General features: G+C 33.7%; 1 protein-coding gene across 1 annotated transcript in view; it reads left to right on the forward strand.

The window, feature by feature from the left end:
- The window catches only part of LAMA2 (laminin subunit alpha 2), a 672,905-nt gene that overhangs the window by 421,711 nt on the left and 238,906 nt on the right, over positions 1-12,288 (forward strand). The window contains 2 exon segments of the mRNA XM_047732179.1: positions 889-1,069; positions 4,341-4,477. Coding sequence (XP_047588135.1) covers positions 889-1,069; positions 4,341-4,477 — 318 coding nt within the window.

The raw sequence follows: 12,288 nt of genomic DNA on the forward strand, positions 1-12,288 counted from the left end.
ACCCTGTTGTACTTTAAGTAGGATATGCACTTTTCATTTTTCTAGTAGAGGTAATTTTTAATCCATCCACACTTTCTAACATCATCACTGTAGGTCAGATAACATGTACTTCAAGCCAGAGCTGGTAATGAAAACCGATCATAGAAAGTTATTTGTTATGCATAGATAAGAGATATGCCTAAGAATAACTCAACAGAGAATAAAAGTTTTCTTTCATCTACCTAATCTGGTGCTTTGATGTGTGCCCTCTCAAATCAATTTTAGTTGTTAAAATGAAACCCCAGAAACTAGATGTTCGTAAACCAATTATTTTGTCAGCATAGGCATAAATCTCTAAGTTATATCTATAATGTAAGCCCTAGAATGATAATTAGAAATATTTATAGAGAGATGACAAAAATTAGATCAAATATTAGAGGAAAAACATTAATTTTAACTGTAGGCTTCTGGTCAATAATATGGAAAACATTTTTAACAAGCAGAAGGAGTTCATAAGGTCTCAAATTAATCAATTCAGATTATTAGGAATGAAACAAGTAAATGTTTCAATTAAAATATAAGTAACACCCCCTAAATTAGTTCCCCACATTGCTGTTAAAATCTTGGAAAGTATAGGAAAGACTGGTGAAAACATAGCAGACAGAAAGGATGGTACCCTAATTCTGCTGTAAACTCCGATAAAATTTTAAAATAATCATACTTTTCTTTTTGGATTTTGTAGAAAAGGATCCATTAGTCAAATTACAACCTCATTGTCCTAACATCAGTGAGGAACCTCAACAACCCATAGGTTCCTCTTTCCTACCTTACCTCTCTGTGTTGTGCATCTTGTTTGATAATGAGTTAATTAATTTAAGTTTAATTTTTCTCTTTCCTTTTCTATGCCAGCCTGAAACCTTTGGCCTACAATCAGGGAGGGGGTGTGTTCCCTGCAATTGCAATTCTTTTGGGTCGAAATCATTTGACTGTGAAGAAAGCGGTCAGTGTTGGTGCCAACCTGGAGTGACAGGAAAGAAATGTGACCGCTGTGCCCGTGGCTATTTCAACTTCCAAGAAGGAGGCTGCACAGGTCTGTAAATAAAACTAAGCCCTCTGCATTCATTCTCTGGTTTTGGCATTTTGGCAACTGTAGCAATTCGTTCTTCTGCATTCCCGAGTTGAAAGCAAAGGCACCTTGACAACAAATACATGATCCAAAATATTTAAACTAATAAGTAATGTATATTTATTTTAAATAAACTGAAAGTATATTGCAGTGTGAAACATTGCCCTATAAATAACAGCTTGCAAGTACTCAAAAAATCCATCAGCAGGTCTCAATTTTGCTGTATGCCTCCCTGTCTGTGACTGCCAGTCACTCACTCAACGGCTGCTATAGCCTGAAAGTCAAATGTTCAGTTTTTCTTTTGCCAGTGTTCTCTTAGTTTAAACTTCACTCTCAAGTTAATGCAGTTCAATGTTCCCTTTCCCTATTGCAAAACTGGTACAAGGATCAGAGAAGAGAATACCATTTTCAGGTACAAAAAATACATTTTCATCTACTTTCATGTGTCTTGAAATCTATGATGGTCCAAGAAAGAAACAGATTAGTGCTAGGTATTTGCTAGTTCTTGGGGATATGCAGGAAGATTTCTAACCATGATTTCCCACAAGAAGTGTTCTCATGTTCTTCCCACAAATCATGAATTAAGAAAATAGGAATTAGCATACTACGGATGAAAGTGAAGATTGAACATTAGCCTTGATTTATATGCCACTAATTTGGAATTGACCCTTATTCCAACATTCACTAGATGAGTATCACCTTTGCTTACTAAACTCACTGATTCAACACTGATGGTACTCCTCTCAGTACCGTGATAAGTTCATGGTAAGATTTTAAAACATTATTGAATTGTAGCAAATTTATGTAAGAAGTGGCAGGAGTAATATCTCACATTGTTTTACATTTTATTTTTATTTTTTTAGATTTTATTTATTTATTTGACAGAGAGAGAGAAAGAGTGAGAGATCGCAAGCAGGCAGAGAGACAGGCAAAGAGAGAGGGGGAAGCAGGCTCCCCACAGAGCAGAGAGCCTGATGTGGGGCTCCATCCCAGGACCTTGAGACCATGATCTAAGCTGAAGGCAGAGGCTTAGCCCACTGAGCCACCCAGGCACCCCTTTTGAATTGTTTTTAAGACCATACCTTTTGGATATTCTCAACCACTTTCAATATATACTTTGTATCATAAAGATAAGCCATTATGTTATTCTGAAAGTATAACTATAGATCTTCTAAGAATCTATATATGCTCTCTAGTCAATATCTATATATACTAAAAATTAAAATGCTGTATTTTAAAACATATTGTTCTTTTTTAAAGATTGATTTTATTTATTTATTTATTTATTTATTTATTTATTTATTTATTTATTTGAGAGAGAGAGAGAGAGAGAGCCTGAGCAGGAGGAGGAGCAGAGGGGAAAGAAAATGGGGGGAGGGGAGAATCTCAAGCAGCATCTGAGCTGAGCGCAGAGCCTGAGGCAGGGCTCAATCCCAGGGCTCTGAGACCGCAACCCTAGCTGAATCCAAGAGTTGGACGCCCAACCAACTGAGCCAACCAGGCGCCGCTAAAATTTACTGTTCTTTAAATCCAACTCTTACTAATGTGTTCAGTTAATGTGATTTAATGTAATGATACTGTGCATTCAAATACATTCACTACCAGAAATTGTAAGACAGAGAACATTATCCAAAATCATGAAATGGGGATAACATTAAAAATGCAAACTTAGTAGTATTCAAGTCCAGAGAAATAAGATAGAAAACAGCCCCAAACAGACAGGATAGCATTCTGTTTGAGGATATGACTTCCACCAAATAGCTTGGATCAGTTTAGTGGCTCCCTGGGTAACTAGTTATGTGACCTCAGCTGAGTGACTGGGTCCTGCTGTCTCTCTACAAAATTCATCTATTTAATCAAGAAAACAATGATATCTAGCTCATGTTTTTTTTTTAGAATTAGTTGAGTTAATGGCTTTAAAATATTGAGAGTACTGCCTGGCATGTAGGCATCATGTAAGTGTTTATCACTATTATGATTATTATCAGTATTTAATAGTATTCTGAATTGTAGCAAACATTCTGTTTGGGCAGGGAAAAACTAGCTAATCATTCAAATCTTTTCCCTACTCAGTTTTATGATTCCACTGAGGAACTGCTTAGAGAATTTCTATTTGCTGGTAATGAATAGAACCGTCCCAAGACTTTTTTTAGCACATCTAATTTGAACATAATGTGAACTATTTTTCTTCTTGATAAATGGTATATACAAACTAAGTCCTTTGGCATGAAATTATCAACAACAATAATAATAACAAAAACAACAGCTAACCTTTATTTGGTGTTTATGTCCAGTATTATACTAAACATTTTTCACAGCTGGTATAGAATGCTGTGAACAATGATAATTGTGATCCCTTAAAAATTGAACTTACTCAAATATTCTAAATGTATTTCATTTAAAGATTTAATCATCATATAATCAATGCAAAGGTTTTTAAAACATTCGTTTCTTCTGTCTTAAACCGAGTATCTATGGTATTTCTCCCTTTCACTTCAGTTTGAAACACTGCACTAAAACATACTTACTGAGTCAACTGTAGCTAATAAGTAGCATACGATGCTCATCTTAGGTGACTTTGAAGCACCTCTGAAACAATTTTTTTTCAAATCTTAGTTTTGCATTCTTTGAAAATTTGTACTCTTCATATAACAGAGCTAAGAAAATGAAAAATCTATTGAAAAGAATGAGCTGGTGGTAAATAAAACTCAAAAATATATTCATATACACACACAAGCACACACACACACTTACATAACTCATCTGTTTTAAATTTTTACAATATCCTGATGTATGGCAATTATAACTATATAGCTGATCCACTGAGTTTCAGAGGCTGTTGCGCTTACTGGTTTTTATTGCAAAATGGGGTCATCAGCAGGAAGGAAATATTAATCTATACAGCATAGAAAAATTAGTTTTGAACTTAGAATAACTATAGAAACAAAAATTTAAACTTTATAGTATCTAGATACAGTTAGCATAGGATCTGATATTCCATTTCTTTCTTTCTTTAAACTTAGTTGAAAAACCAAGAATATGTTACTTTTTGAAATTATTAAAAACAATACCATATAATTTTATTGATCAACTGTTCTGTGGAAAATACTGTGATATACAAGATAAATGAGGATCCTTACCCATGATACGGAAAATAAAACAACACAAATTCCCATATAAACTCAGTACTTTCTATCAGATTTTTACTATTTTACTATTCTTTCCATCTGTGAAGCTTGTGCCTGTTCCCATCTGGGAAATAACTGTGACCCAAAGACTGGTCAGTGTATTTGCCCTCCCAATACCATTGGAGAGAAATGTTCTAGATGTGCACCTAATACCTGGGGCCACAGCATCACCACTGGTTGTAAGGTGAGTTAATTGATTGCTTTATTTTATCCAATCATGTTTTAAGAAATTTATTTTGTTAAAGCTTTATAGGCAGGCATTTCAAAGCCAATATTATATTTTAAAACAATATAGAACTATCAGCAAAGAGTGATTGCAATCACTATCTTACATTTTACCTGTGGGAGATATGATGAAGTAAGTACACATGTATGAATCTTCATTCATGATTCTTACCAAAAAAGAGGAAAAATTATAATAAAACCAGAAATAGCAACAACTTCATACCTAAGCCAGTGAACTATCTGCAAAGTACAAGGAAATTAGGAACTAATTAGTGGAATTTGCCAAAAATCTATAGTAATTGTCCCCCCAGTCAGGACTAGGTTTTAATTTTTTTAAATTTTATTTTTTCCAGTGTTCCAAAAATTCATTGTTTATGCACCACATTCGGTGCTCCATGCAATACGTGTTAAGTAGGTTTCAGTTTTTAAGAAGCATTTGAGAGGATTTTGTGGAGTCCTATTAACAGCCTTGAGCTTGAAAGACTCCTCATTTTTCCCATGGGCATACCATAGAACGTGGCATGACCAGATTCCATAATGTTATGTTACGTACATAAGGGCTGTTGCAGTTATATCGGTGAGAGATGATCGAAGTGTGGACCCAGTCAGTGAGTCTCCATGAAGTTGGAGTGGGCTATGTTATTGCTGGGCTGACTTGATAAACTCATAGATCTGCAAGCTAAGAAAGAGACGTTTTTAAGGATTTGGTCCTGGGATTTGCTTTTCAGGAAATTAGACGATATTATTTACTGCTTGAAGGATTATAGGAGACTCAAGTTTAGGTAGGAAAGTTGATGAGTTCAGGATTTTTGTCAGTGTTTTATGAAATACTAATTAAATACAATTCACTTATTTAAAGTGGTAAGTTTTGATCAGTGATTACAGTTGTAGAACCATGCCTTGTGTCCCCTTATAGTCCACTTCCCCTTACCCCTCAATCAGCACCAGGAAACTACTGCTTCTCCTTCTATCACTGTAGTTCTGTTACTTCTACAAATAAATAGAAATTGAGCCATATTCCATGTTGTTGTTCGGGTTTTGTCTTGTTTGCTCGGGGGGAGTATTATTTTGGTCTGGCTTCCTTTACTTTGTATAATGCCTTTGTGATTTATCCACACGGTTGCATATTATCAGTAGCTTATTATTTTTAATTGGTATTTTTAATTTTAATTACATTAGCTGAGATGCTATGGCTTATGTATTTACCATTTAAGGGGCATTTGGGTCATTTCCAGTGTGAGGTTATTACAAGTAAGTTTGCTATGAACACAGGTGTATAAGTCAAAAGTATAGGTGTAGATGTACGATTTCATTTCTCATCACAAGAATACTCCATATCCCTCCCAACACTTCATTGGGGTGTTTATTTACATCTTTGCATTGCTTTAATGTCCAATGATATTGGGAATAATTTTATTTATTTTCCATTTATATATCTTCTTGGGGGAAGTATCTATACAAATCTTTTCTATATTGGGTTATTAGTTTTCTCAGTAATATGTTGTAAGTGTCTTTTATGTATCCTAGATACAAGTCTTTTAACATATATATGGTCTGTAACTGTTTTCTCCCACTATATAGCTTGCATTTTATTCCCGCTATAGTATCTTCATCTAATTTTTATGAAGACTAGTTTTTATTGTCTTTTCCTTTCATGGCATGCTTTTTATTTTCTAAGAAGTACATATTTGCTTAAGTCAAGATCTAAAGATACTTTTCTTCAAGTTTTAGAGTTTTGGCTTTTACATTTAGGTCCACATTTCATTTTAAGTGTTAATTTTTCTGTATGGTTTGAGGTAATGGTTATAGTTCATTTTTTAATGGATATCCAATTTTTCTAATATCATTTTTTAAAGACTATTCTTCCCCATTGAATTAATACAATAAAAATAAAATGACTGTATATGTCCTTCAGACATTTCTGAACTCTATTCTGTTTTGTTGACCTATGTCTGTCCTTGGACTAACACAGTACTGTCTAGATCACTGCAGCTTTCTAGCACAGTGTGAAATGAAGTGGCATAAACTCTCCAATTGTTTTTCATTTCCAATATCTTTTGAGTACATTGGATCTGTTGCATTTCCATATAAATTTTAAAGTAGCTTATCAGTTTCTTTATTAAAAGCCTTCTAGGATTTGATTGGGATTACACTGAATCTACAGGTCAAATTGGGAAAAATGAACATTAAAGAATATTGCATCTTACAATGTATGAATATGATGTAATTTTTAATTTAGTTGCCTATAATTTTTTTCTTAGCAATGTTTTATAGGTTTTGGTGTGTAAGTTTTGTACATGTTCTGTTAAATTTATCATTGTGCTTCATATTTTTTTACAAAATGTTATTTGTTTCATTAAAAATGCAATTATTTTTATGTTTAACTTTTTATACTGCAACATTGCTACACTTATTCTAGTTATTTTTGGTAGATTCATTAGGACTTTCTATGTAGACAATCATACTATCTGCAAATTGAGTTTTACTTCTTCCCTTCCAACCTGTATAAATGTTGTTTCACTTTCTTGACCTATTGCAGTAAAATGTTGACTTGCACAGGTGGGAGCAAATAACCTTGCCTTATTCCTTACATGAATTAGAAGGCATTCAGTCTTTTACAATTCAGAATGTTGGTATGTTGTTAGCTGTATTTTATTTACAGAAGCTTTTTATCAGTTTAAGTATATTCCTCCTATTCCTAGCTATTAATTAATTTTATCAAGAATATATGTCCAGGGCACCTGGGTGACTCAGTGGGTTAAGCTGCTGCCTTCAGCTCAGGTCATGATCTCAGGGTCCTGGGATCGAGTCCCGCATCTGGCTCTCTGCTCAGCAGGGAGCCTGCTTCTCTCTCTCTCTCTCTCTCTCTCTTTGCCTGCCTCTCTGCCTACTTGTGATCTCTTTCTATCAAATAAATAAATAAATAAATCTTTAAAAAAAAAAGAATATATGTCCAATTTTAACAATGTGAATTTTCTACATCTATTGAGATGATCATATGATTTTTTTCTTTTTCAGCTGTTAAGATGGTAAATCACATTAATTGCTTTTCAAATGTTGACCCAACTTTACAATCCTCAGATAAATCCTGCTTGATCATGAGGGATTATCTACTTTAAATTTTTTTAGATTATGTTTGCTAGCATTTTGTAAATGATCTCTGATCTCTGTTCATAAGGAATATTGTTTCATAGTTTGGGGCTTTTTTGGTAGTTTAATGTATAATTTTGTTATTGGGGTACAGCTGGCCTCATGAAATCGATTGGGAAACCTTCTCATAGTTTATGAAGGAGTTTGCATAATTAGTGAAAAACAATGAAAACAAAAATACTTGAGAAAAAAGACAATGAGGCAAAAAAATGGTTCTTTGAAATTATTCATTAAATTGGTAATACTCTAAGAAGATTGATCAAGAAAGTTAAAAGGGAGGAAAGAAATAATCAAAATCAGGAATAAAAGAAGGGACATCATAAGGATCCTGCATACATTAAAAGAATAATATGAAAATAATATGAGCAACCTTAATCAATAAATTTGTTAACTACACAAAATAAAAATTCTTTCTTTTGTTTACTTTGAGTTTAATTTTCTCTTGTGTTCCAGGTTTCTTAAGATGAAAGCTTAGATTGTTGATTTGAGATCTCTCTTCCTTTTTTTATTGGTTTATGTTAGTCACCATACAGTGCATCATCAGTTTTTGATGTAGTGTTCCAAGATTCATTGTTTACATATAACACACAGTGCTCCAGGCAATATGTGCCCTCCTTAAGACCCATCACCAGCCTCACCCATTCCCCACCCCCTCCCCTCTAAAACTCTGTTTGTTTCTCAGAGTCCACAGTCTTTCATGGTTCATCTCCCTTTCGGATTCCCCCCCCTTCTCTCTTTACTAATACAAGCATTTCATGTTATAAATGTCCTCCCAGGCACTAATTTAGTTGCATCCCACACATTTTGATATGTCGTTTAAATTTTCATTGTTAAAATCTCCTTACTTATTTTATTATTTATTCGTGATTCATTGATTAGAAGTATGCTATGTCTTTCTGTTATATCTGTATTATAATACATATAACATATTTTGTATTATTTCAGTTCTTTTGAATTTCTAGAGATTTGTTTTATGTCTTACAATAGTGTCCACTTTGGTTAATGTACTAGCAAACAATGTGTATACTGGTATCATTGGATGAAATCTATAAAAGTCAATTATCCTTAATAATTTTTATGTGTACATATTCTATCAATAACTGAGAGTTTTAATGCTTATGATTTGTCTCTTTTTTTCTTGAGTCCACTCAGGTTTTGATTCATGTATTTTGGAGTGATAATATTACTAGGTGGATACTCATTTAGGATTATTGTATCTTTTTGAAAACTTGTTGCCTTTATGAATATAAAATGTCCCTCTTTATCCCAAGTAATGTTTCTTCTGAAGAAAATTTTTTTCTGATAATCATATAGCCATAGTTCCATCTTTGTTTTGTTTTTTTTTAGAAACTTTTTTTATGATTTTCAGTTAGCCACCAGCTAATACATCATTAGTTTTTTTTCTTTAATTTTTATTTTTTCAGCATAACAGTATTCATTATTTTTGCACCACACCCAGTGCTCCATGCAATCCGTGCCCTCTACAATACCCACCACCTGGTGCCCCCAACCTCCCACCCCCCACCCCTTCAAAATTCTCAGATCGTTTTTCAGAGTCCATAGTCTCTCATGGTTCACCTCCCCTTCCAATTTCCCTCAACTCCCTTCTCCTCTCCATCTCCCCTTGTCCTCCATGCTATTTGTTATGCTCCACAAATAAGTGAAACCATATGATAATTGACTCTCTCTGCTTGACTTATTTCACTCAGCATAATCTCTTCCAGTCCCATCCATGTTGCTACAAAACTTGGGTATTCATCCTTTCTTTTTCTTTTTCTTTTTTTTTTTTACAGCTTTATAAGCATATATTTTTATCCCCAGGGGTACAGGTCTGCGAATCGCCAGGTTTACACACTTCACAGCACTCACCTTAGCACATACCCTCCCCAATATCCATAACCCCACCCCCCTCTCCCAACCCCCTCCCCCCATCAACCCTCACAAAACATCATTAGTTTTTGATGTAGTGTTCAACAATTCGTTAGTTGTGTATAACACTCAGTGCTCATCACAACATGTGTCCTCCTTAACACCCATCTTTCTTTTGATTGGTATTTGTCTGGTTTACATTTTTCCAAACTTTCATTAATTCCATCTCTTTTCCAATATTTTAATGTTTCTTTTATATAGAATATATTTAAATCTTTGTTGTTGCTCCGATCTTAATTGGATTATTTAACACCTTTCCATTTAATGTAAATATCAATATCATTGGGTTAAGTCTACATTTCACTGCTTGTTTTGCCTTATCTGCTCTTGCATTCTTTTTTTTAATCTTCACATTTGACTTATTAACTATACTTATTTTATGTTTTTTGTCTTTTTCTAGGGATGTACATCTTAACTTTTCATAATGTATCCTAAAATACTAATATACACTTTATATTTAGCATCTTAAAACTTTATGAGTAGACCTCTAATTTCCCTTTTTTATCCTTTGTTACTCCCTTTCTTGTCCTTTGTCATACATTTTACTCCTATATATTATATATATCCTACACTATAATCTTAGGATTTTGGTTTAAATAGTCAGTTATCTTTTTAAGAGGCAAAAATGCTGCTTTTCTGTTTTTCCACACATACCAATTCCCATGCTCTTCATTCCTTTGTTACAGACAAATTACTATTTCATATCATGTTTTTTTCTTCCGTTAGCTACATCCTAATTATTGCTATTATTACTTCCAGTATTTCAGGTCTACTGACAATGATTATTTCAATTTTGTATGTTCAAAAACAGTATTTTTGGGGCACCTGGGTGGCTCAGTGGGTTAAGCCTCTGCCTTCGGCTCAGGTCATGATCTCAGGGTCCTGGGATCGAGCCCCGCATAGGGCTCTCTGCTCGGCAGGGAGCCTGCTTCTCCCTTTCTCTCTCTGCCTGCCTCTCTGTCTACTTGTGATCTCTCTCTCTGTCAAATAAATAAATAAAATCTTAAAAAAAAAACAAACAGTATTTTTCCTTCAGTTTTCAAAGATATTTTTTCTAGGTTTAAAATCCTAAATCCTGGTTTTCAGCAATTTGATTATGCTGTCTTTTTGTGGTTTTCTTATTTATTTCTCATGTGGTGAGTTGCACCTGTTGGATCTGTGGGATCACAGTTTTTACTAAATTTGGAAAATTTCCAGCCATTACATCTCCAAATACTTTGCTGTTCTTTTCCTCCATGTCTCCTTCTGGAACTCATTATGTGTATGTTGGTCCACTTTATATTTTTCCATAGCTAACTGAGATTGTGTTTATTTTTTTCATTATTACTTTTTCTGTATTCTTCATTTTTGATAGTTTCTATTGTTAAGTGTCCAAGTCTACTAATATTTTTTCCTGTGGTGTCTAATCTGTTTTTAATATAGTTGGTTATATATTTTTTCATTTCCCATTTTTTATCTGTAAAATTTCTAGTTGGATATTTTTATATCTTTCATTTCTCTCCTTAATGGAAATGTGTTTCCATTTATTCTCTAGAATATTTAATCATATTTATAAATATTAGCTTTTATAATGATTGTCTGCTAATTCCACAAGTTTTTTATTTTAATACTATTCCTAATGATTGATTTTTCTCCTGATTATCAATCATATTTTTTGCTTCTCTCCATGCCTGATAATTTTGACTTAGATGCCAGGTGTACATTTTTCATTGTTGCATATTGGTTTTCACTGTATTCCTTTAAAGAATATTAAACTTTACCTTGGCAAACAGGTTAATTACTCACTGATACTTGGATCTTTTTAAGCTTTGCTTTTAAGTTTTTGGTTTAGTTGAGTTTCGTTTTGTTTTAGAGAGGGTCTAGAGCAGGCTTTAATCCAAGGGTCATTTAGTTCCACTACTAAGGGGCTAAGTGCTTCGAGAGCACTATCCTGTGCATTACTATGTCTTTCTACTCTGGCTGCTGGGAATAGGAATTATTTCAAGCTTTCTGTGAGTTCTAGGAATTTTTTCAGCTTATGGCTTTCCAATTGTTTTTCCCCCTCATCCACATAGACTTTTATCCCATGATACACAGATCGGTACTCAGCCAAAGATTTAAAGGACCTTCTGCAGATTTTTGGAATACTCTCTGTGTATGACTTTCTCATTTTTAGACACATATTCTATTGGCCCCATCAATTCTATCTTAGCTTCTCCAAACTCTGGGTTACAGCCTAGAAAATTTTTTCTGCCCTGCTTCATTTGCTTTCCTTCTCTCAGAAATCACAGTCCTGTGCTTCCTGGCATCCACTGTCTGAAAATAGTTGTTTCTTAGTTTTCATTTTTTAGCTTTTGGTTTTGTAGTTTGACAGCTTAAAAAGAGAAGATAAACCATGTAAGTGCCTTAAAAACTAAAAGACTGTTTAAAAAGAAGGAATATTTTTTCATATTAAATGCAAGACAGGCATGTATTGCATGGAGCACTGGGTGTGATGCATAAACAATGAATCTTGGAACACAGAAAAAATAAAATTTTAAAAAATAAAACAAGACAGAGGTCAAATAAGATTAGGGTTGACTGTCCATTAAGAGCACTAAATAAGGTCATTTTGATGTTAGTGAGAGTCATTCTAATCAGTCGCATTGGGCTGAGAAATATTAGAACATGATGACCAAATTTGGCCTGTTTGACTCCATGGTAGTGCCCTAT

The sequence above is a fragment of the Lutra lutra genome, chromosome 6 (assembly GCF_902655055.1).
Source record: "Lutra lutra chromosome 6, mLutLut1.2, whole genome shotgun sequence".
In the NCBI taxonomy this organism is placed as follows: domain Eukaryota; kingdom Metazoa; phylum Chordata; class Mammalia; order Carnivora; family Mustelidae; genus Lutra; species Lutra lutra.